At 40.5% G+C, this 25,075-nt stretch overlaps 5 protein-coding genes across 10 annotated transcripts in view; all 5 read left to right on the top strand.

Moving 5' to 3' along the window:
- Positions 1-8,769, top strand: part of RB195_008758 (uncharacterized protein) — a gene marked incomplete at both ends in the record, with an annotated part of 52,559 nt that extends 43,790 nt beyond the window's left edge. For 5 of the 6 annotated variants that reach the window (XM_064195414.1, XM_064195413.1, XM_064195416.1 and 2 more), the window contains 13 exons: positions 306-410; positions 1,088-1,159; positions 1,418-1,541; positions 1,606-1,681; positions 2,352-2,446; positions 2,512-2,638; positions 2,712-2,834; positions 2,978-3,100; positions 6,248-6,342; positions 6,441-6,517; positions 6,683-6,802; positions 8,378-8,512; positions 8,700-8,769. In XM_064195414.1, coding sequence (XP_064046555.1) covers positions 306-410; positions 1,088-1,159; positions 1,418-1,541; positions 1,606-1,681; positions 2,352-2,446; positions 2,512-2,638; positions 2,712-2,834; positions 2,978-3,100; positions 6,248-6,342; positions 6,441-6,517; positions 6,683-6,802; positions 8,378-8,512; positions 8,700-8,769 — 1,342 coding nt within the window. The remainder of the gene's footprint in view (positions 1-305; positions 411-1,087; positions 1,160-1,417; positions 1,542-1,605; positions 1,682-2,351; positions 2,447-2,511; positions 2,639-2,711; positions 2,835-2,977; positions 3,101-6,247; positions 6,343-6,440; positions 6,518-6,682; positions 6,803-8,377; positions 8,513-8,699) is intronic. The other variant, XM_064195415.1, reaches the window with a different exon arrangement.
- Positions 4,965-5,366, top strand: RB195_008759 (uncharacterized protein; the record flags this gene model as incomplete). Its single annotated transcript, XM_064195417.1, has 1 exon — positions 4,965-5,366. One exon carries the CDS (start codon positions 4,965-4,967, stop codon positions 5,364-5,366), a length of 402 nt encoding a protein of 133 aa, XP_064046561.1.
- Positions 8,770-8,968: 199 nt separating the features above from the next.
- Positions 8,969-9,343, top strand: RB195_008757 (uncharacterized protein; the record flags this gene model as incomplete). Its single annotated transcript, XM_064195409.1, has 1 exon — positions 8,969-9,343. One exon carries the CDS (start codon positions 8,969-8,971, stop codon positions 9,341-9,343), a length of 375 nt encoding a protein of 124 aa, XP_064046554.1.
- Positions 9,344-13,836: 4,493 nt separating this feature from the next.
- RB195_008756 (uncharacterized protein) lies at positions 13,837-15,871 on the top strand (the record flags this gene model as incomplete). Its single annotated transcript, XM_064195408.1, has 5 exons — positions 13,837-13,893; positions 14,049-14,168; positions 15,319-15,420; positions 15,531-15,674; positions 15,782-15,871. The coding sequence occupies 5 exons, from the start codon at positions 13,837-13,839 to the stop codon at positions 15,869-15,871; spliced, it is 513 nt and encodes a 170-aa protein (XP_064046553.1).
- A 250-nt stretch (positions 15,872-16,121) lies between these two features.
- Positions 16,122-16,895, top strand: RB195_008755 (uncharacterized protein; the record flags this gene model as incomplete). The annotated part of the gene is made up of 1 exon (XM_064195407.1): positions 16,122-16,895. One exon carries the CDS (start codon positions 16,122-16,124, stop codon positions 16,893-16,895), a length of 774 nt encoding a protein of 257 aa, XP_064046552.1.
- Positions 16,896-25,075: the final 8,180 nt, after the last annotated feature.

The raw sequence follows: 25,075 nt of genomic DNA, 5'->3' as shown, positions 1-25,075 counted from the left end.
CTCGGCGAAAGGCGAAGTAAAGAAGGTGTCGAAAATGTTGTTTTTTACCGCCTGGAATCTCCATTTCAGAGGCCTGAAATTAAGGCAACATTTAGTTATCGAAAAAATGGTTACAACAGGTTTGTAGAGCGAAAAAACCTCTTTAAAATGGTATATTACGATTGGCCTTACGACAAAAGAATCGCTGTAAACAAACGATCGATTAAAACGGAAAGAACTTATTCCTCAACCTAATATTTGGTGGTAGAAAAAAATAAAGATTAAATGTAAGAAAACATGGTTGCTATCATAAGTTCTTTTTGAAGCGATGACTACCTGGAACTAGGACAACTGCTAAGATTTCTACAGGAATGGCGTTGTACTCATGAAAATATCACTAGATGTACTACTCAGCTGGCACATGAATTCAGGTTTGGAGCATTCGTTTTCAGTAGGTTATTTGCTACTTAGCTTTTCTTTCGAGAAATGTTAGAATCACTTCGTAACCAAAGTAAGGAGTTGAGTGATGCAAGTTTACGGGATTTCATTTGTTCTACCGAACGCTACTATGATGAATATGAAAACTTCTAGAAAAGTGGCGCCGAGGAATTCGAGGAAAATGCAGGAAGGTGTCAACATCCAATAAAGTAAAGTCCATAGAACATTCCCTGCTAAATCTTATGGTTAATCTGGAGATTCCTCTTTCAATCATAATGGAATGGAATGTCGCCATATTTTGTGGTGACCAATGTGCATCATTGGCGGCATTTGTTTAAGTAATACATCATCGTTTATCCAACAAAAAGTTCCCTTCGTTCAGAAGCCACTACCTAAAAATTTAGATGTCTGCCGAGGAAACATTTTTTCTTTGGACACTTATGTTCATGATGAGATCAACGAACCACACAAAAATATTTGTAATGATAGTATAACCAAATGAAGAAGCATGGTTTTGTTATGTGTATCCCCGCAGTTTATTTTGTAACATATTATAAGGCGCAAGCAAAAAAAAAAGAAAGAAAGATTGTCCATATTAGACCACCCATGAGAAAAAAAGTGAAAACTAACGAAAAGAATTGGAAAAGTAGTGACTACACTTTCATTGCAGAGCAAAGAAGTTTTGGAACAGCATTGATACGGTTCTAGTAACAAAATGGATTGAAGATCTCCAAAGTATTGGGTGAGTGGCTTCAAAAACTTAGCATTCAGTACTTATTTTCGCACGGGCGGCCGTAGCATGCCCGCAGTAACTCATAGCCTCTTCGAATTGTGATATATATATATATATATATATATATATATATATATATATATATATATATATATATATATATATATGCGCTTCCCTCCGCCGTGTCTAGTGGATCAACTATCGTGTTCAGGCGAATATAAGTACAGAAACCTAAATCATTGTTTGAAGTCGTTGTCACAAATTAAGATATGAGTTCCCCTCGCGTGTCGACGATAACGAATATCAAATTTCTCAAAATGAAGATTCGCGTGGAGACAATTGTAGGCAAGCCAGTGTGGAGATTTTGTCAATGTTTTCGAAACTAAGCGAGGTAAGAGCGAACTTTCTTCATTACTTTACATGTTTAACTGAAATAATTATTTCAATTACCCCAGGTCGACAGCAGTTTCACCTCTAAGTTAACGGCGTTCACCGACCTCGCCGAATGGTGCGCACGGGCGAACTCTCCCGGTTATCAGTTTACGAAATATTTCTTCATTTGTGGCATTTCTAAATTTCTTTCTGAGGAATCAGCCAACTCAGAAAAGGAATTGAATGACGGCGTGGACATTCAGAATGGATAACTGAATTAAAATATACGATACATTAAATGAAAAGGAGTAGATAATTTGAAAAAAATGTTAAAAGCAAAAATTCAATAATAGCTCGAGAGAGGTCAACATCCCAATTTATTTACGAGGATCTTTCCAAACATTTTTGCCTCCTCGTTTGATGGAGAGGTCCCACCAATTTCACTACTATATCACTACTAACCACATTAATATCTGATAAAAACTCGTATCAATATCTTTACAATGTAAATTTCCGTACTTCCCGTAACTTCATTTTCTCAGGGAATTAACTCGGAAATTTTTCTAAGGCTAAACAGTCCAAATAGTCTAAACAGTCCTAATAGTCGAATTATAATTTAACTCGTTTTCACCTTTCCACTTTCATTGATACTTCTAAAATATTCCGTTTTAATAATGTATCACTATTATCTTGCGATTCTTTTGAACTGTCCTGCAGATTTTTTTTCGGAAACTGCGCTCAGCCATTTTTTCTTGCATTGAAAAAAAATCTGTGATCGTCACTATAAGTCAAATGCAACGCATACATAGCTTATTACACAATGATTCAGATCTCCGTCAAATGATGCATTCATCCAAGGATTACAATCATGAGGCTGGCAACAGCAGTGTGCTTACTGATCTCCAATCTACAGTTATTTACTTAGTACATAGTCTCGCTGAATCTAACAGCGATTCGCTAAAAGGTGGTGTAATCGTGATGTCATTCAGGCTCTGATTATAACATTTAACTATCCTATCAACAAAACAATAGGAGTGCTTCAAAGGATGTATCAACCATATTTTGGCATAACAATATTCTGTGGATCATGGTATCCGAAACGATACGATGAGAACGGTACTGCTTGAAAATAAACCACAAGAAATTTTAATCACAACCTTTCGAAAATAAATCATGCATTAATTTTTAGGATTTCCTAGGAAATTTCGCCCTTTCAATTATGTTCATCTGTCGGAAAATGAAGCATATCAAGGATTCTTCATCTACTACTGTTTGTCGAAAGTCAAGGAAATGCGTCTCACGAATGTGCAGGGCAATTCATTTATAATTAAATTTTTGATAGTCTTATTAGAGGCATCCTTGAATTCTATTAGTCAACGAGCAGAGTGATTGTTTCTCCTATGTTGTCTTCTTTTAGCTTCTCTTTACGAGCTACACTACAAGTTATTGTTATAGGCTATTTTGTGATGGCAGATGACCTCACCTTCAATTTTTGGCATCAAATGGATTTGAAAAAGACGATGCATGTGAGTGGAACTGGATATATAAACCGAAGAGGCAGGTGGACCACCATATTCGGTAAGTATAACTTACCATCTGATCCCTATTTGATTGATTAATTGGCTGATTTGATTCATCCATAAACTTGCAAATTTCTGAATTCTCGCCCCTTGTACTGAGGTAATGCGAAATTGAAACGCGCAATGCAACTAGAGGAGAGCTTGGAAAAGTGTACTGTTTTGTTTCTCACTGTTTATTACCAAAGCCTTACCTATGAACCATAGTGGTATTATCTCAACAAGAATCATGGCAGAAACAGAATGAGAAGAACGAAACACTGTCACTTGGGGGCTCGGAACACGGAACGGACACTTGCTGAATACCTTCTCTTTCTCTCAAACAACTTTTCGTCTGTAAAGAAGATCAGAGAATGCCGTTATCCTCTAAAAGTTCCGAGTCGCCGCTCCCTTCTCTTTATTTTCTAAGCATTTGTGGTTTTTTTGGCTCGTATTCTTTTTGCATACGTTCAACCCAGCGTACGAAAAAATCTCATCAAAGTGTTCTTGATTCCATTTTCCATTTCTCGTTACATTAGCGGGGCCCTTCTTTCGCATACTAGCTGAGATTGCGCGTGATCATTGATATAGATCATCTTCGGTTTCTTGCTCCCTGTAGCATCCAATGAACCTGGAGATCTAACTCTACTGTGCTACAATATGTTGATGAATCTCGTGTGCCAGAAAACCTTGGCGATGATGTTCTGTATTTGAGGAGCGGTGGGAGAACAACTTGACCATCTTATTAATAGCATATTTCGCTGCTAAAAAGGATAACTCTGAACGGCTTGACACAACAAAAATCGGAAAAGCACTGAAAAACAGTAGTTCTGAACAGAACTCAAATTGTTCGCTCGCATGGGCGATTACATTTTTGATAAAATTTTGGCTCGAACTGTGGTACAAATTCAGATTCCCAGCTATTTGATAAAAGCGGACAGACAAGTACTCATCAGCATATATTCTGCTGCAGTGCACCGTTTCTCAACAAATTCCAAATGTCTTTCTCGAAAAATCTTCAAAATTAAGCAAAACTGTCTATAACAAGTCCTCTATTTGATATTTTCTCTCATCTCGAATATATTAGTAATTTTCATTTTTAAAAAGCCGTTAATTTTCTTTCAATTCCGAGACCTTTCATAAATTATACAGCAAAATGTAGTTTCCCTATACTACCAGAACAAGGTTCGCAAGGAAGCATACGGCAGAACTGGTGACCCCCGGAATTCCCATCGACAAATTCTTGACCATTAATTCCCATTATCAGAATCACCCTCGGTCTAGAATCAAAGACGTCCTGAGCAAGCTGAAATTTGATCTCCTCTCAGGGGCCGCCATACCGTCCGTCTGAGGCGGCAGGCCCCAGCGTGCAGGGCACTGAGGCAGTGAATATGTTGGAGTGGCAAAAAGACTTTTCTCCAAACTAAGCATCCCCGCCATTGCGAGCTTAGCTTTCACCACAGGTAGTCGCCCAACCTATATGAACCCAACCCAACCCAACAATACTGTCAGCGCTCGTCGATCATGGGGTGGACGTGTCGTATGGGAGGACATTGACCAATTGCTACGGTCAATGCACCAGTGGGATACAATTTTCCACCACCCCCTCACCACACCATTAAAAAGGGGGTACGACAAGCCGTGAACAGCTTTGGCGATACTATATCGCCAAAGCTGTTCACGGCTGCATTGTAGTAGATAATGAAATCACTTTGTTGCGAAGAAAAGGGCATACGTGTTTATGGAAGATTCCTCTCCAACCTTCGTTTTGCGGACGACACCTTTCTCTCTTCGAGAAATATCAATGAAGCAGAAAAGATTCTCAACTGATTAAACGAGGCAGGGACAAGAATAGGACTGCGAATAAACAGAGAGAAAAACAGTTTATGAAGAACACCTACTGCGAGGACGAGGGACGAGGACTACAATTTGAAGGCACCCAAATCGTGGGAACTTCGTCATATGTATACCTCAGACGTTCTATGAACATGGAAAACTACTTGAAGGAAGAACTGAATAGAAGAATGAGAGCAGCATGGGCAGCATTCGCACCCGTCAGGGAAGCTACGGATCAACTGACGGACCAAGATCTCAGTGCCCATCTATTTGACTCCACAGTTCTTCCAGCGCTCTGTTACGCAGCGGAGACGTGGGCAGGCACCACTACCACGTTCAAGAAACTACTCACTACCCATGGAATCCTTGAGAGATGTCTTCTGAAGTTTAACCGGCGCACACAATTTAGCCGCGAACGAGCGGAATATGTATCGAGAAGAAAGCAAACATGATCCCATTATGTGAAGACGATACATGGACTAAAAGAATCCCAAGAGATGGTAGACGCCCTCGAGGGGGACCGACGAGATGGGGTGATGTGTTCGCTACACGGATGGACCAGCTGAGGGTTCTACTGCATTCTACAGTACTCTCAAGAACCTCGTCAACGTCACTCACGAAACTTAACAACATCTTGGATGACAACAGCGAGGGAACGAAACGAGTGGAAGAGATCCTGGGGCCCGCGCGTTCAGTGAAGACGAGCCATCCAAGTACCTATGCAAGTAATTCCCTTTATTGTGGATTCGATGCTATGTCAAGCGTGGTCAAATGTCGGTGTTGCCGTTAAGTAGTAAGCGTCTCTTTCTCAAAATTACAGCAGAAAAATGTTCCGAAGTCACGTTAATGTTGTTGATGACTTCTCCGTGTGGTGAGACGAAAAAGCTTATGACAACTGTGATTCCCCAGCCGCTTCTGGTCCATACACTAACCAGCGTAAAAATTACTTAACTGGGCAGATCGAACAGGAAGGCGTTTTTTTTCAATCTAAGAAGTGAAGAAACATTAAAATGGGACTTCTCTTCCTTTGGTCATCACAGAAAGTACTAATTTTGAGTCTGTACAACACTGCAGAATCACCATTAGTGTACCTCTGCCCCACCTCTCCTCTCGAATCCTTTGCCGGAAGAGCTCTGGAAAAGGTGTGGTCGTCAGAACTGCAGATAGCAGCTCTGTTTTTTTCTGAATTCGAAAGTCACCTACACGTTCCGAGTGCGGAGTCGCGGTTCGCTAATTTCCTTTAGCTTATTGTGAAAACTAACGCTTCATCCATGTGTTACTTGTTTATATGAACACCAAATTTATTCAACAAACCATAAATTTCAAGTTTTAGGCCTACATGCAGCGTCTGCAGCAGTGCAATTATTCGAAGAAAAGTATAAAAACGATGCAGGAATACAAGCTGCTTGGAATCAATTCCGTCATGGAGTATGTCTTCCGTAACTTCTGCTCTTTGCTGAACACTTAATGAAGATCGGGAAAAAAATTACTTCTGTTATTTTACTCTCAATATTTAAACGTTTTAGCTTGAATCTGAGGTGAAGGAGGCAGTAAATCCTTCCGCGATTTTACTTTCAATAGATGGTTGGACAATAAGCGATCTGTGAGTCATATTTTTCTAATCGTTTAGCAAATGTTAGATAATCCATAGTTAATGGTATTCTGCTAGGAGGCAATTATTGCGTCTACTGAAGTGCGTCTCTATGACAAAACTATGAGAAAAAACTTCTCACTTCAGCGATGTTCCCAGTCTATACGATATTTTCAGGTTCTACATCCCATCCTATTTGTTGGAATACTACTCCAACCTAATGGAGGTTTTTTTCGAAGCTGGTCTTTTCCACGAAATAGCTATCAATAAGTTCTTGTACACCGTCCCACATACGAGGTAACGTGACTTAATATAGTGTGGAGTTATGCAGTGAACTAATACTAACATATCGTGGACATCAAATATCTTCAACAGCGACCATAAACTTCTGTCAAAAGAAGACGGTGCTCTCTTTTCTTCCCTCTACCTCTCCTTTTCTCTCAATCGACACGAATCGAATCAGTGCGACGCACTAGTGCCACGTAGTGCAGTCGTTAAGAGGTCCTCTGTTCAACAAGGTCGCTGGTTCCAAACCGCATCAGCGACAACCAAGCCTTCATCCCTTCCGATAAATTGGTACCCCAATTTATTCATCATCCCTTCCGATAAATTTCTCTGGGAGGATAAAAATACTAGTTTGATCACCGGCTGGCCCCACAAGCCATTGTATAGGCCAGTTACACGTTCTTAAACCTCAAACGATTCTGAATTGAAGTGAACACATCCCAAGCGGATTGATTAAGGACTTTATCCTTACCCATTTTATGTGTGGCAGCTGCGCTCGAAGCGACGCACGGGGCATAGTGGTTAGGATCGTGTTGGAACTCCTGCTAGCACCACCCATGGCTGCAGTTCGCGGTGATCCCACCTCGATTCCGCATACGCAATTGCATCATGCTTCATTTCCTTCTGACTCTACTTCACAGCAGTCTGTGCAACGCGGGTGTCGACGTTTCGAAACGCTTAAGAGAAATAGGTACAAAAAAATATTCATCAATCTCTAAGTGTCGTCAGGAAAAGTTGCCACACTTCCATAGTAGACATCAGTGTCATCATCGTCACTTTTTAAAAAAAAAAAAAAACTTTTTAATGCAAACGGCGATTTTCGACTTCCATTAGTAAAGCTTCGCACAGCGGAAGCGACTACATAGGCTGGCAGACCTGAAATGCTCTAGATATGTATACTTGCCTTCGATGTAGTCTTCACGGGAAGCTCGGCCTGATCATAGTCACATCGACCTCTTTGGTGCGGAGCCATGCGTTCTCGACCGAGCAATGTCGAGCGGCCAGAGTCCTCCTCGAGAGCTCTAGCCGTGGGCGCTCATGAGCCCACCCACGGCATCGCTCCGCCTCCGACGTCAGGAAGGCCCGCTTCTGAAAGGAAACGTTATAGCAATGGTCGTGCATGCGTGCGAAGCCCATCATTTACGCAATCGAATGTGTAGCGTGACTGTTAATTAAAAATCACCTTGTAAAAGGGAAGTGCGTTTGAGATGTTTGAGATTATTACAAAACTAGTCCTACGGTAAAAGTGTGATGAGATCAGCGTCTGAAGCGACGGTTGTCTGAGAAAATCGTCTAGCAGAAGTAGGATTTTTGGTGACGCTTTCTTTTGCTCTTTTTGCTGGTGTCATGAGCACATCCAAAAGTTATTCTCCCCGAGTTTTTCAAGCACAATTCGATCACCACATTAGTTCATTCTTCATACTCACCAAACCAAGACTCATGCGATTTCTTTTTCGTTCACCCGCAACATTCTCTCATTCAGTTTTCGTCATGTTTTCATTTTAAATCAACCCAAGATATTAGAATCTACGAAGCGCTATTCTCTCAGATGCTGCACTTCATTCGTTCAGTCGTAGAATATTTCAGATTTAACATCTCACGATTTCATTATCTCCTTGAAGCAAGTGAACGTTCCACATGGTACAAGAACTACAGTGCAAGTCTCATCTCATTGCACCCCATCAAGCTTAGTCAACTATACGAAACCACTTTTCGAAAACAGTAAGTTCTAATTCAACACTTTTAATGGTTCTGAACGGTTCAGATAGTTGAAGAGTTTTGTGCGTATAATGAAAAGTCTATTACGAGGAAATATGCAGTTAGATTTCCTAATGTTTCCGAGCTATCTTGGATTCTGTCATTAGCGAGCGAAGTTGCTGTATCGGTCGTCAAACGCTATTTCTTCCAGGTTCTGCAACACCGTATTGTCAGCGTTTTGGTCAAATCTGTTGCGCGCAAAGGCGAATAAGCTGTCCTAGTCTGTTTGCCATTTCACCTGTTTGTTTTGCTTTATTAAATAATGTAAATAATCCTCACTAGAGAACTACTAAAATTTCACCTCGTAATCTGTCAATAAATGCTAGTATTTGTAGTAGTCACTTGTTTGTGGTTTTCTTGGTTCACTTTTTTAAAAATTTATTTTACTTAGCCGCAGGTTGGAATTATTACCTGATGCAAATGCCTACTTTTTCGCTCAAGTGTGTTGGCCACTACCACAGCATTATCCAATCTACTCGATCTTCGATCTTCGATTTTCAGCAACAGAATTACTCCATCACCGCTGTTCAATATCCTGCGAGACCTTACACCTCGTCTGAACTGCTTGCCAACATAAAATGTCCGCGTAACCTTCATCACTCAATCCGAAGTTTCCGTTTTCGAAATGAGAAAGATGGTAGCATCTTTCTCATTCGAGAACATCTTCAAAATACATTGGACAGGATGATCTGCTTACCTTCCCACAATATGGACGAGCTGGCGACATGTGCTTTTCTGGGACTACTTTTAAGTCTTGGTGAAATGTTGATGCTCTCCACATCCCAACAGATATAAAAAGAAGAAAGAAAAAGAACTAGATAGAAACAACAAAAACAGTTCTTAGGGATGAAGCGCGAGATTCAATCGAAGACAATCGAAGACCGAGAAGATGCTTGGGACATAGTTTAACCACTATTTAGTAACTGTTACAAGCGCATGAACACTAGTAATGAAACAAATGTGGACTAGGAGGTGAAGCCAGTATTTAATTAACTTAAACTTACCCAGTTTGATAAACGCCTTTTGGAAGATTGAATCTGTGCTAGATGTATTGGTGCCCAATAAAGATTTGTCTGCAGACACGCATATCAGTCCGTCTTAGCACTGAAAATGCTCATTTGACGAGTAGTTATATCTTCACCGATCTGCCGTAGCACAGAATTTACACCAGAAAATGAAACAAAACCTCAACGATTACGAATTCCAGTAAAACGCGTTGGCGCATCCTAAGTGGATTGATACGCCAGTGACTTTTACTTTTAATGAAACAAATCATATCGGATACGGTCGTATTTGTTCTCGAAACGATAATTATATTGAACCCGTGTCTAATGAAACTCTTTTAGTTGAATAAACGCGCCCTAGTGGAAAAATGTGCCTTAACTGGATAAATTGCTATCCAATAAAAATTTACCAGCGAACAAACGCATTAGTGACTTTAGCGCTGAAGAAGTTTCTACAAGAAACGTCTGGGGGTTCCGCAATGAGACCAACTAACCAACTATTGAATTGCACGACTGTGGAAAGAAGTCGCCATTGATTTTGTTTCGTGAGGCCGTATCCAATATATCTGTCCTTAGGAGGATAAATACGAAGGGAACGAAACCATCGGCCAATACTTCTTCAATCACTTCTTCATTCTTCAATGCTATTCCATATAATTTGGTTGCTACGCTGACGCAGACTCGGTGCAAGGACATTTCGCTGTGGAACCTTGCCATTCGTTGCAGAAACTGTGCTAGAGCAAGAGAGGACAACAATAGTTGGGTCAATAAGTCATTGAGCACGGACAGCTGCGTAAGCGGCAGCGCTCGAAGCAGTGCGGTGCAGCGTAACGGTTGTGGTCGTGTAAGGATCCTCGCTATCGCCACTCACCTCTGCAGTTCCCCATGGTCCCATCACGATCCCAACCGCTGTCCTGACATTTAGACATCAGGACCCAAATTCTGTGTTGTTATGCTACACTTTTGTGCACAGTATCATATATCCGTTGTGCAAACATTCGGCATTGTAAAGAGTTGTTTATTTGAAAACTGCACATGAGGTGTATTTTATTAACGACCGCCCACAACAGGCATTTCAGTGTTTGTGGGTCCCAGTGAGCACACTGTCTTCGTTAGCCTGTTAATAAATTATTACTTCCACCGAAGCACCTCTACTCTGAGGCACTAGTCTTATGCCTCTTAGGCCCTTAGTCCCCCCCTATACTAATAGTGCATAAAGAAGTAATCGTATAATCCCTTCGCACCGGCACAACCGCTGTCTCCACCGCACCGCTTCGAGCGCAGCCGCTTACGTAACTGTCCGTGGACGAATCCTTGATACGGGCAAACACTCCCACACCCCAGTTGACTCCTCACATCTGCTATCTTTGTTCCCCCCTAGGGGGTGGGCCGATCCCTGCAGCAGTGCAACGCTGGGCCGACCCGTGATGGGGTGCGAGCAAGCCCGCTACCTCATCCGGTCCCAAAAATCAAATAACCTTATCGAGACTCAATTGAATCTCTATCGAAGGTTAATTCGATAAGAACAGAAACTAAACTTTGATCTTAGCCAAAAGGCCGAGAAGCGATGTCATGTGACCTCGTTGCCGAACAGCTATCGAGCCTGCTCCGTACACAAAAACAGTTGCCGTTGTTGCCCACTCTCTCGTCATAGATGTCAGCAGAGAAGCACGCAATCAATGCAGCCGATGCCGCCCAGCTTTTTCCTTGAAACATTGATTCTTCAGTTTGTAATGGCTGTTTCGTAACCAGCTAATATAGAAGTCATTGTTTTCGAAATCTTTGAGCATTATTGTTATTATTCCTTGTCATTTCATGTAATTCTGTATAAATTAGTCTTCTCAGTGCAAGTTAGGAGTTACTTGAGTCTTTTTTTTTCTCGAGAACTTTTGACCTTTCAAAACATTAGTCCTAATGAAACATTGTGGAATTATGCGTTTAATTTTCTTAACTTATTTTCTAAAAGATTGTTACTGTGATTGTATCACATCTTCTACGACTTGCACATCGCAATTGTTTTCGAAAAGACTCCAATTGGTTGTGGTTTTGAATCACGTTTTCTTCTTCTTTTTCCATCTGTTTTATATCACTTTCATCGACAAATTTTGACAGGAAATCTTCTAAAAACACGACGAAACCTGTTGCAGTTCTTTTTTTTTATCGTTCTAACATTGCGCTATCTTCATAGGATTTTGTTCCGAAAAGGACTTAGTGCCTCTGTTTTCTTCCTTTTTATGTGATTGTGTTTTTATTGTTGAATGAATAACAAAATTCTGTTTTCTTGTTGTGATGCCACCGTTTCATGTTCTATTCAAGAGATTGGTTATTTCGCATTGCATTATAAGAAAGCATCTGGAACCTTCTCGCAAAGTTTATATGATGGATTGCTGACAGTACTTCGGTTGGTCCCGGGTTTATGGCTAAAACGCTTTTGGTGAAATAGTTTTTCTTTGATTTTCTTCTCGAATAAGCAGAAGTTGCAGATGTTGCACTACCTCGTTACCTCGTTTTTTCTTCGAGTATCAAATACTTAGAATTTGTCACTACCACACCTCCAGAGAAATTTGTGATATCTTGCTTATTATTTTGTAATGAATTGGAAGCGCAGTAATGACAAATTCTGAGTATTCTAATGACGTAGAATGACAAGTCGTTCAACATTGCTTACGTTTATTTGTAACGTTCAGAGAGTAAAATAACTTATCTTGGTCAAAATCTTTGTTGCCGAACCGGTTCTCCCTTGTTGTAGATTTTGCGGTCATTTTTCCTCTGAATAAAGGCGGATGTAGCTCAGAGCTGAGATACTCGACACCTACAAAACGGCTAATTATTCGGAACCTCTTTAGATCAACCAAACTCCTATCTCTCTGGGATCGATAAATTGGTGCCAGCTTGTCTTGGAGGAATGAAAACAATAACTTGATGCATCGCCTAGTCTTCGCAAGTCATTCATAGGCAAGACATGCGCTCATAAAGCTCAAACGACCCTGAATTAAAGTCGAACGCATTGATGCACCCCAAGCGGATTGATTAACCGCCAGACACTCTATCCCTTAGTTACCATTAATCTTTTCCAGTCGTGCAACCTCATTCCTAGAGTTTTGCCATTGCTCATGGTAGTGTGGCAGCTGGGAAAGCGTCTCAGAGGGTACTCGATCTTCGTCGCCGGATCTGAGAATAGGGTCTGCAAGAGGTGCTCGTAGAGAGCGCGGTCATCTTTTATGAACGCCGTTCCACAGCAAAGCCATCGTGGGTGCTGGATGGTGAGGGCTACTCTCCAGTTCCTCATAGTATTCTTGTTGCTGGAACCCAATTTTAATAAATGGTAGAATTTCAAATTCAACATCTGCAATTTTGACATTCGCCGACTTTTTTTTGGTCTCTTAATTTTGCGAACGAAATTACAAGATGATTTCAATACGTGGTTTCGGCGCTTGTGTACTTTTCTTGCCAATAACGTTATTATATAGCTTTGATTTCAAAAAAGAGGTTCTTTATTCTATTCAATTTACCTTGCATAATATTTCTAAGGGTATATGGCATAAAGAGGCATAATCACAAGAGGACTACAAAAAGTGCTCACACTTTTCCATTAAACAATTCATATTACTTGACGACGGACTGAAGAATTCCAACAGCGCAACTTTCGAGAATAAAAGCATACGTAACCATTTAACCTTCGGGGATTTTCTTCTGAATTCGTTCCAATGTCTAAGACATCAGAGTATCAAGAGAGGAATGTTAGTTATTTTGGTTTTAAATCCGAGGTTGTGTTTTTGTTCCACATATATGTAACACTGGTCACTTAGCCCATATTTCAATCATTAGAGCATGAAATCTCACCGGTTTGATCCGTAATCTGCTAGAATATATATATATATATATATATATATATATATATATATATTCTAGCAGATATTGCAAGAAACTATCAGTTACTTTATTTAACGTATTTGCTTTATTTTTGTTTGAAGAGTATTGATTTGAATGTGAACTAACTGTTTACTAAATTCAATTTATTTGATCCAAATGAAACTATCAGTTACTTTATTTAACTTTGCTACTAATTGCTAATCTGAAGATATATTATGAAGATATTACATTCGTAATACATTGTCGAAATCGTTAGAACACTGACACAAACAACATAATTTTCAGGAGTGAAGCGATGTCCTTCGTTTTACATTTCGTTTTTCTCCGTTCCTTCTTAGTATTTCAAATTGATTCATAAATCAAAATAACTAGACTTTCGATCCCACATTTTCAGGTAATTGAACGTTTTCTATGTATTCGCTATCGAGGAGGTTCCCTCGACTAGTTTCATTCACACCAAATGTGCAGGTAAGCATAATTTCCTTCTTTTCCTTCCTTATGTGTCTTTCTGGAACTGCACCTTCTTCTACTATTGTTTTTTTTTTCTATATTGAATTGTATTGTATCTTATGTTTTACACAACGGCTTAGACGTAATGCACAGAAGTGTTGCACAGCGTTCAGATAGCATGCTCGTCCACGACTACTAAATTCAACGGTGTAATCCCTACGGAATCGATAGAGAAGCGGTTTTCCCTCAGCAGTGGACCTGGCGGACAAAATGTTCAGAAGAACGCCACCAAGGTAAGCAATCACATCGCTTCAGCTACCTACAGGAGAATATTGAGGATCTTTTCGTGATTATCTGAAATGAGGCGGTGTTCAGTTTAGAAAATGCAGTCTTTTTTCTTCATACTAGTTCTACTGTGCTAGTAAAAGTAACAGCGAACGGTGTTTAAAAATCATGCAGGGATGTATTTTATTTCGTCCTCATTTTCACGATTTTAATGAGAAGTCTGATTTGAAACAGTGATGTTGCCTGATAACGAATTCGTTGCAGTAACAGTAATGTTTTCGAGGATTGCTACATAGGAAGTGATTTGATTGATCGATAATGCTGATTCAGTCGAGATGAGCCATTTAAAAAAGTCTCGAATTTTGGACTGTTCCAAACATGCGAATATATTAAATTTTCATTTCATCTTCGATTCCGTCCTCTTTCGGCTTCCCCAGGTTTTCACTACTAGTTTGTCTTTATTTTCATTTAGTGAAACATCTAAACTTGCGGTGTTCTGGTTGCGTGCACATTTTAGCGAAATCTCTTCATGTTCACCTTTCAATAAACTTCGGCATTATGATAAATGGATAATGCATATTGTTCAGTTTTCGGTTATTTAAGTTGAGCCGCACACCAAGCTGCTAATCTTTATCCTAGGGTAAGGTTTCACTTTTGTAGCCTGAAACAGTGGGATCGAAATGATTCATACGGAGAAATATCTTACTCGCCAAATAAAGAAAGTCCTAAACATAAGTTTACCTTTGAATTCTCTGCTTAGAGGTGGAAGCGCAAATTTTGCAACGAAATCTTTTTCAGTGAAAACTGGAAACTGAAAGAGCAGAGTAGTGAAGATTCTGGGCATTTTTACTGTCCATCTTGTAGTAACGCGCCGACTCATCACTTCATTTGATAGAATTTTGTGTACGTATAACAGCTCTAGTTTGAAATAACGTTGATTCTTACCAAAATAACTTTTTTATCCTTGTTGAAATGACTTGCGCACACCACATTCAATCAGATAATGCTTGGCAATTGTTCTTTGAGCCTTCACACTAAGTTTCATACTGTAAAGGACAGACTTCTGCAAATGAAGGTGATTTATGCCTGACGAACGGTTCCGCTTTCTCCGCATCTTTTGTGTTTGTATTTAGATATGTATGTAATAATTCATTCCAGGTTGAAATCAGATTCAAATTAAAGGATGCTGATTGGCTACCGGATGAACTGAAGGATGGTCTCGCGGAGCGGCTTGCGAATAGGATAAACGCTAAAGGAGAGGTGAAAAGTAGTTATATCTCATGGACCTATTCGGTTACTTAGTGACCATCTATTCAGAAATACTGTATGTGTTTTTTGTTCTTGACATTCCTTCACATTTTTGTTTGCAGCTCATCATAGACAGTGATCGCACACGAGAAAGAAATTTAAATCTTGCGGATTGCTTTGATAAGCTCCGATCGACTATCTACGATATTGAAAGGAATATGAATGCTCGCGTGGAGACAGAAGAAGACACTGCAATTATTCGAAAGGTAGATGGTTTTAACTAGTTCTGTTTCGAGTCATTTGAAATCTTTTAAGTTTTGTTTTTCTCAAATTGCGGGATTTGCGGAGAAAATCGATTGTTTCTATCATTTAGAAAGCAGCACTGGCTGCACAACGAAGACTAGCAGAGAAAAGGCGAGATTCCGAGAAAAAGCAGATGAGGAGAATAGAGGCAGTGTTGTGATAAGAATTTTATTTGTTCTCTGTTTTGTTAGACATATGTTCAAGTGATTATGATCTATTGTTTTGGATTGTTCCTTGTCAGAGGCGGCTGTAAAAGTTTTTTCTTCTTTTTTTTTGTTCTTCTGCTTTGAGGTTTTGCCTCTACTATATCATATTTTGCTGTTCCATTTTGAATTGAAGAAATTGCAAATGTATTCTATTATTAAGGTGAATGGCTGTAGCCGACTGCGTCCTGTAGAAAGCCTGCAGTGATGTCGACTACTGTGAGAGCTCCACGAGAAAGACAGTTCCAAGTTGTCCCTGTGCCAGGAGTTTTCACTCGAGGTCGATGGAAATGTCGTGATTACCGTGAAGATGATCACTCTGATCGTGATCACATACTCGATTTCACTGATATCCGTGAACGGGAAACCACAGGAGATACAGTCAACGCAGCCGAAAAAGCTCCTTCGAATGAAAGGACTGCAGAGTCAAAATCTAGTCACGATGTGAAGGAATCGTCAACAATTGTTGTGACTTCCATAGCACCTGCACAGACAACTCCTCAGCGTGTGAACACTCCTCGTGAAGCAGAGCGTGCTATGAGAGATCTTGAAAGGGGGCATCCTGGGAGGATCTTTTCATTGGATAGTGAGGCAATCGCTCCTGTTCAGCGTAAGACATCTGCGCAAGTGGCTGAGGGGAGCACTTCGCCGGTTGACGAAGAACATCCACCTCCTGCAAATGGTGCAGTCGTGCCAACACCGAACGTGGTTGCAATCGATAACAAGATAGAGCAGGCCATGGATTTGGTAAAAACACACCTCACATTTGCTGTTCGCGAAGAAGTCGAGGTGTTACGGCAAACCATTGTCGAATTGGAGCAGCGAGTAGCTTCTTTGGAAAGCGAGAATCAATTGCTGCGACAGTATGCACCTGCGGATGTCTTGGCGAACATTGCCAGTTTGGTTCAGCAACGAAAAATTGCAAGTTCCGCTGCATCGGCAGGTCAGAATACGCCTGTCGCTGCTCCTCCGAAGAAATAATGCCGGTGAAAAGTGAAGAATGTGGTATATCATAACAAAACTCACGTGAAAATTTCTACCAATGTTAATTAGTCATGTGTGATCGAATTTATTGATTAAGCTGCTCTCCATTTCTAGAGCTAGTTTCTTTGTACCTATGATGACGAGGTTCATGTGTATTTTTAATCGATTTTTTGAAGTTTAGTCTTGTTTTGCTGTTCGATTACAGAGCGCTTTCCAGTGCTGAATTGAAGCTTTATTAGTTTGTTCTTCACATTGAAAGTTGTAATGTTTATCAGATCTAACTTCATAAATGTAAGTGAAGTTCTCGAGAACTCCATAGAAACATGTCACCACTCATTTGTACTTTCTTGTCATAGACACTCCAGCAAACATTCATTTGGGAATGAAACTCTAATGCTAACAATTTAAGTGCTAAGATTTTGATATGGAAGTGTTTACAAGTAGCACGCCGTTCTTTAAAAATCAGTTAGTAAGGTGAGAGCACAACGAACATTGACAATAATAATACGGTCTAGCTCAAAATCCCTTGATTACTGGAACTGGGATGGTGAAGTGATCCTCAGCGTGGCGTGTATTGTCATACACATTGTGTTTTTAAAGGCAGTTTACCACAGCTGAAATTGACGTAGTGCGGAAACTTCATGGAACCCATAGAGTTCGGGTTGTAGATAACAAAACCTAGCGTACCTCCGCTCAATCTCCTCTAATCGTCGTAGAAAACGGCATGGAAGACAGCGTTCCTTCCTATGAGGTAGGTTATGAGGACCGCTCCCGCTGGGCGCGCTGCGTCCATGAGCGAGCGGTCGAAGATCAATTATGCATCCTTACCTGCCTATTCAAGTAAAACCGATGAACAGGCTGCTGAGGGGACCGCGATGTGTACAAAGGGACGTGTTTTAACGTACCTCGTTAGAATAAACGCCGTTCTCATGCCGTTTTTTCACGACGATTAGGGGAAATCGAGTGGGGTCATGCTGGGTTCCATAACCTACGATCCGAACTCTACCGGTTATCCGAAGTTTCCGTACTGCGTTTATTTCGTGATACGCTGCCTTCAAAGGACAAAGTGTCCGGCGTCAATAAATGCTCTTGGTATACACCACCATGTTGGCTTCTTTTCCTAATCGTTTGAGGTTTACGAATGTGTAACTGGCCTATAAAGTGATTAGCGGGACTCGGGTAAAGTCAGTGTTTTTGTCCCACCAGACAAGTCTGGTACTAATTTATCGAGGAATGGAAGGTCTGGTTGACACTGTGGCAGATTCAAAGCTCCGATCGATCGTTCAGACTTAGCGCAACCTCCTACCGACTGCTCTACATCCGCCCTATTGTGTCCTTGCTACTGCAAAAACACTAGAAATCTTGGTTTTCTTTGAAAAAAAAATGCTGGATTGATGGATGCGACTTCTGGTGATTCTGTCTTTGTTTCTTAATCCACATATCCTTCAAAAGAATGTGCTAGTCTTTTGCTTGAGATATTTTATTGATGAGGTCTACTTCAATTGCTTGTGTGTGCTTCCGTTAGTTCTCGATTAGCTCCTGTTTACTCTCAGTAATCCCTGCTAAAAAAAAATGTGACGTAGTCGACAACAGTCTTTTATTTGTCGGACACCTGTCATAACAGCACCCTCGTTTCAAGAACGTGCACTATTTAGCAGCTCGCATCACTTTAAAATGTTTTGCGATAAATCTATAACTGGTTATTCGAGTTTCAATGTAACTCATTGTAAATATGGGACATGAAGTTGTGAATCAAATGGTGGTCTTTCACTTTACTGCCGTTGTATAGAAGAAGGGATAAAGAAGATGGATTAATCTGAGGACGGAAGAACTGCTTCTAAATTATTTCTACCCGATTTTTTAAGTATCAAAATTAATCCTTCTAATTAATGCAGCGATTACAATGAAGGTTATTCGTTCTAATTTGCTCTATGTCTTTTAATTAAGATATTCTAATTTGCTTTATGTGTTTTAATTAAGATAGAGTAGCTGATGACAATCATAGGTGTTAATGTTAATCTTTGTGATCCAACGCGTTCGACTTCAATTCAGAATCGTTTAGGTCTCATGGAATCAGGGTGTTCAATAAATGACGGAGCTGACTGATATATCAAGTGCTTTTGTCCCTTCAGACAACTCAAACTCAAAATTATCGGTCGTGTGAAGATAGGATGGTAGTCTTAAGACGATTTTGAACCTTCGGCCTTGTAATCACAGTTGAACCTCTTCTCACGGCGCTATACATGCCCTTATTGTTAAAGAAATTACCGCAAATTCATAGTAAACAGGAAAACCGGGTTGGCGATGAAGATTTTGATCAAGATAAGTTAAATTACTCCATGAACGTTACAAACGAACGAAAACAACGTTGAAGGAACCAAATTACAACAGGTCTCGAAGTGTAGTAATTGACTGTGCAGCTGCAGTTGAATCTCTCATCAATGTGCTATGCCCGATCATTTGATTGAAGGCATCACTCCACGGATCTGAGGTGGTACGGATTTCAGGTGTAGTATTCGTATACGGGATCCTAGATTATGAGAGAAGGGTGATTCCGTCATTTCCTCCTAATTGCCGTAAAAAACGGCCCGGATGATACGGCTTTGGGCGTTCTGGCGCACTATTTTCACAAAGAGTTCGACTGGAGCGCGCCAGCCCTTGCGGCACCGCACGTTCCGTGCCGTTTTTTACGGCGATTAGGAAGAAATGGACGGAATCACCCTCCTCTCCATAATCTACGATCCCGTATACGGATACTCCACCTGAAATCCGTACCACCTCGGATTCGTGGGATGATGTCTTTAAGTACATGCAGAAAATATGATTATTAGGAATTAACACAATACAGCCCTGGACACCTGTGAGACTGCGTGGAAGGGAGCTTTATTCAACTTTTCTATTTCTTTCATTCATTTGATCCGTCAACGGTGAAAGTATCGTTAAGTGACAAGAAGTTCTATAGTGGGGTAAAAACGACATGAAGCACGATGCAATCCTCTCGAGCGGCTTTTCTCGAGGCGATGCGGTGAAGCGTACTGGAACCCTAACTGGGATCACCCATCGCTGAAGTTTGCGATGATCCCACCTCGGTTCCAACTGCTTCATCTACCGCGCCGTTTCGAGCGCATACGCAAATACACCGTGCTTCATGTCGTTTTGACTCGACTATAGTCTTGATGTCTAGTCACCTGTAACGCTTTTCCTCTTTAGCCGCAAAAATTATAGATTTTTCAATACATTCGAAATGAGGAACTAGTTGAAGCTAGCTGTTCGGGAACAGCTAGCGGAGACAAAGGCAGACAAGGACCAGCTGGTTTCATCTGTGAACACTATGGTCGTCTTGATCACAGAGAGCGTCCTAGCCATATGTAGTCATCACATTTCCCCCTAGTCTCTCCTATATATTCTCGTTGAAGAGGACGGAGCAACGACTAGTGGCTTTGTTTCGCGTGAGCGCCAATGTGTATTCGAGAGGAAATTCGAATCAACACGAATTAGCGTGATTAACTAGAACGCCTTAGTTCCTACCAACTTATTCCTATGTAACATTCTAGAGGCTACTTTTCATGAACTTATTGGGACAAGTGCATGTGCTATGAGTAAATACGTGGGTAATGGGCCATTTCGACTCGTCCTGATTTTCTCAAACAGGAATTCCTCGCTTTTTGTATTTTTGAAATAGTTCTATAATGCCGGATATTTACCAACCATTGTGGACCTATCATGGGATTCCTCACGCGACCGTGTGGCCGTAAACAGACGCACACACATGCATCTATTATATGACATGCACATACTGGCAACATAGGGACGTACGGGGCGTGGCTTTCCACTCGCCATTGTTGTCGAAGAGTCTCGTGGTCAACGGAGGATAGGCTGTCCGTTTCTGCTCTTGTATCTGAAGTCAGCTGATCGAGCTGATAAATGTAAGAAAATTGCCACGACCAACAGGTGGGCTGATCAGTTTTGTAGTTTAAGGTTTAGAAGTGAGGACTAAGTGCTAAAATGAGTAACTTTTACTTCTCGCTCGTGATTTCGTTTCTCAATCAGACTACTACCAGATAGCATTTCTAGTTAAAGGCATCACCCCACGAATCTGAGGTGGTGCAGATTTCAGAAGTATTCGTATACGGGATGGGAGACTACGGAGAGGGGGGTGATTCCGTCCATTTCTTCCCAATTGCCGTAAAAAACGGCCCGGAAGATACGGCTTCATTCGTTTTGGCGCACTATTTTCTACAAGGGGTTCGATTGGAGCGCGCCAGTCTTGCGCAGCGCCGCATCTTCCGGGCCGTTTTTTACGGCAATTAGCAAGAAATGGAGGGAATCACTCCCTCTTCGTAGTATCCCATCCTGTATACGAATACTCCACTTGAAATCTGCACCACCTCAGATTCGTGGGGAGATGCCTTTAAGTGCCTCAATGATTTTAAAAGCATACAAAAATGAGGTGGAAATAGATTGCTACAATAAGTGGATTTTAAATGTCGTTTCTTTCAACGCACTACATCTCATGATTATTTGCCCCTAGAGATATCATTAAAATTATCGAAATTCCTGAGAAGCGTGTCAGTAACCTCATAAAATGAAAAAGTACAAAGCTGTTCCGATTCGACTTCGATCCGTTCACAAACATTTTCTACAGCGGCCATCACATATTTGCACTGAATCACTAGAGCAGCTGTTTCATGTCTTACTGAACATGACCAGCAAATTCGTCACACTTCTCGGAATTTATGCGTAATAGTGGACCAATGATAAATCTGGCATAACATCACTATTTGAACAGCTTCATACACCTTGAACGTCCTTGACCGGCTGTCTAACATGCATCATAAAAAATCGCAATGTGTTTTCGACTACAGGTTTTTGTTTTGCTACGATACACAACTGAATAATTGTGCCATAATCAATTCTATGAAGCTGGCAATCCGATGAAACAGATTAGAACCGTTTGTTGTTAGAACTATAAATGTCTGGGATATTGTTAGGATTGCTTAATTAATCCTTGTTAGAAAGCATAGAACTGCTGTCTTTTGTCAACACGCTATCCCAATTGTAGTCTATAAATGAACTTATGAACTCCATGAAAAGTAATTTAAACTGGAGAAAAGGTGAAAAAAAAGAGACCGTATGCTTCATGAAAATAGACAAATGACAGGAAATGTGCATGTAACCGGACTGTGAGAAGGAATCGTTGATGAGCGCCCAAACACTGTGAGGAAAATACTGCCATAGAGTCAGTGTATGTACCTCGCGCAATGGCTATGGGAAGCGCGGGAGATCCTATAATTATCGACCAGCGCGAGAAAATGCCTACATTGACACAGGAGCAGTGTCGAATAGGGCGTTTGGAATGGTCCTTGCTTTTTTTTCTGCGAAACCTGGACGTGCAGCTAAAACATCAGGAGGTCTGCGTAAAGCGCATGATATTGTATGTAAATGAACAACTCCGTTAAGTAGATGCTAGTGTTTTATTGTCACACATTATTCTCTGGACCTAGAGAACGTAGCGCGAAGGCATCAAACCATAAGTGTTCCATAAGTAAATTGATAGTGATGGTATGCAAAATCTTAGCAATTTTCAGAGCGCGTAATTCTAGGAAGGGCGATTTTCAGTGCGCGTAATTCCAGAAAGGGAAAATTGCAGTCGTTTTTATACTTTCAATCCTTGTTGCTTTCGTTGTTTACTATCTCCACTCTGTTTAATTTTTGAACGCTCAGCTGTAATTATTAGAAATACCATTGGGTTTAACAAATATGTCAACAACTTTAAGCGATTCCATGCTACGTCCTTGAGCTATTTAATAAACAAACGATCAGTAACTGCCATATGGACTCTGAGTTATGCACAACAGTTGGCGGTGTCGTAAATTCTAAATTGGTCAATGTGTACGTTTTATCATGCGTTTTGGCACAGATGGTAGTGTACAGAACGATCTCATATGTGAGTTCCGAATAAGTACCTTTGTTTGCCAGTAGAATGGGTTCACCTCACGCAGAGTGTGTTAGGTCGGGGTGAAAGGAATTATGTGTGAGTCTACATTCTCCTTTGTTTGACCGCGGAACGTTTGTTCTGAGTGACATTCGAGTCCTATTGGCACCGATCTCTATATGACACCGTGAACCACTATGACTTGTGAAAAATTGGTTATAAACCTTGTAGCAGTAGTGGGGACTTTTTCTAGATTAACTCTTCTTCATGTTTTCCTGCGGCCAAAGCGAATATATAAGGGGATGACAATGAAGCGAATAACAATGACTGAAAATAGCTATAAGAATAACGAAAACCTGTAAAAACCGCTGTTAAACAAAACTGTTTGTGGTTTTCCAACAGCCAAGAATTTCTTTTCAAACATTGTATATGAAGTTAGTGGTTAACAAATCGCAATGCACATGCCGTTAGTCTCTTTTTCCACCTTTTTTTCTTTTCTTGGATATGTTTATCATCCACGTCATTGAAGTTGTAAAAAGTTGTGCTGCAAAGTTTTTGTTTTTTGAAGTTTACAGTGCCACAGTTGCAAAAAAAAAAGTTCGAGGCAACAGAAAATCGGGTTTTCAAAATGTATTCCCGTGTTGTTAATGATTATTTTCAAAATCACCTCCTGAGCATGTCTGTAGATTGTCAATCAGCAGTTCGGCAGATGTTCTTGGGCTAGGCAAAGCACTCGATGTACATGAGAACCGTTTGGAATCTGAAATAAATACATGAGCTAGAAATGCTCTCATTGCTGTGTGTAAATCAGATTCTCGACTATGATCGGTTTTTCCTTTTTAATTCTGCATGTTGACGGTTGTCATCAGCTGCAATAATTTAAAAATGAGATATCGATCACAACTGCGCTGACAGAAAAAGTCTACCACAGCTGTGATTAGGCGTCTGGTAGGTATGTGGTGAAGTACTGTCACGAGCATTTTGACTTCAGAAGGATGATTTTACGTATGTTTTCGGTTTCCGGTTCTAGTTGAATGCAGTCCAATCGTTTTAACGTTCTCACCACTGACACCAATGGGAATTCTGGCAAGAATTCTTGGCTATCGATTTGCGAGTGTCGGAGGCTTGTCCTCAACGTCGCCACTAAACGCTTGTCGCTGGCATTTTGGCTTGTTTGTTGGTCTTCAGATCACGGTCGTATGTTCAACACTATATTCAGTTTCCAAGTTCTTAATTCGATCATCACTTTTCTCTTTCTTATCGGAATGACTGGGTGCGACCTAGCTATTTATTATCCTTGAAAAGGTCTCAAGACAATTTTTCCAGGATCGTTTCTCACTGTTTCATTTCGAAAATTGCAACGCCCATAAGCGAATTTTTTCAATATGGTAGAGAATTGAAGCAATTCTTAAAAATGTGAAATCGTTTTGTTTTCCTCAGCAACTTTCTTGATGCAATTTCAAAGCGATCTTGTGCTTTAGTTCTCGATTAGTCATAATTTAAATATTTGAGCATGTTTAAATTATGACCAAAAAATTATAGAAATTAACGGTGTCGTCTTCCCCTCGTGTTATTCGCTCCGACTAGTGGCAAACCGAAAGGGAAGGACAGCGAATTCATCACTCTTCTCGATTCAACAGAAGTTCTAAGTTCTTCTTGAAAATGTGAAGAAACGAAAAAACACATTCTAGCAGGGACAAACAATATTGTTATCCTTTTCTTTCTTGACCCTGAACAATTCTGTTTTAAAGAACTTTCTTAATCTCTACACGCTCCAATTATGCACACTTCACGCTCCAGATACTCATTGAAAGGCAATCCCATGATTGTTCTTTGTTTTCGTGAACGTGAACAACGACAACAACAACCAGTCCGAATTTGAACGTATTGGCTCGATGATCGAACTGAGAATAGATCGTCGTAGTTGGTCACGTTTCTAGGTTAGGATTTTCTTATTCTAAAAATATCGATTTCAAGATACCACTGTAAGTGTTATCTGACTTTGTTTTTGGACTTTTTCCATTCCAGTTCCTAGATGGATATCATACAGAGACGTAGGCGCATCACTTTTCGTATTTCATTGATTAAAATTTCCAAGAAAGATCTACTTAGCATCTAATACAAAGCGTGTATCAAGCGATTTCTTGTTCAAACATCACCTTCGTTTCGTATTGATGTCTTCAATTATTTCTTCTTCAGCTAAATCGTTGTTTCTGCAGTTCAATCTAGAGGGATTTGCGAT

This window comes from Necator americanus, chromosome III (assembly GCF_031761385.1).
Source record: "Necator americanus strain Aroian chromosome III, whole genome shotgun sequence".
NCBI classification, from domain to species: domain Eukaryota; kingdom Metazoa; phylum Nematoda; class Chromadorea; order Rhabditida; family Ancylostomatidae; genus Necator; species Necator americanus.
This window is presented reverse-complemented; position numbering and strand designations above follow the sequence as displayed.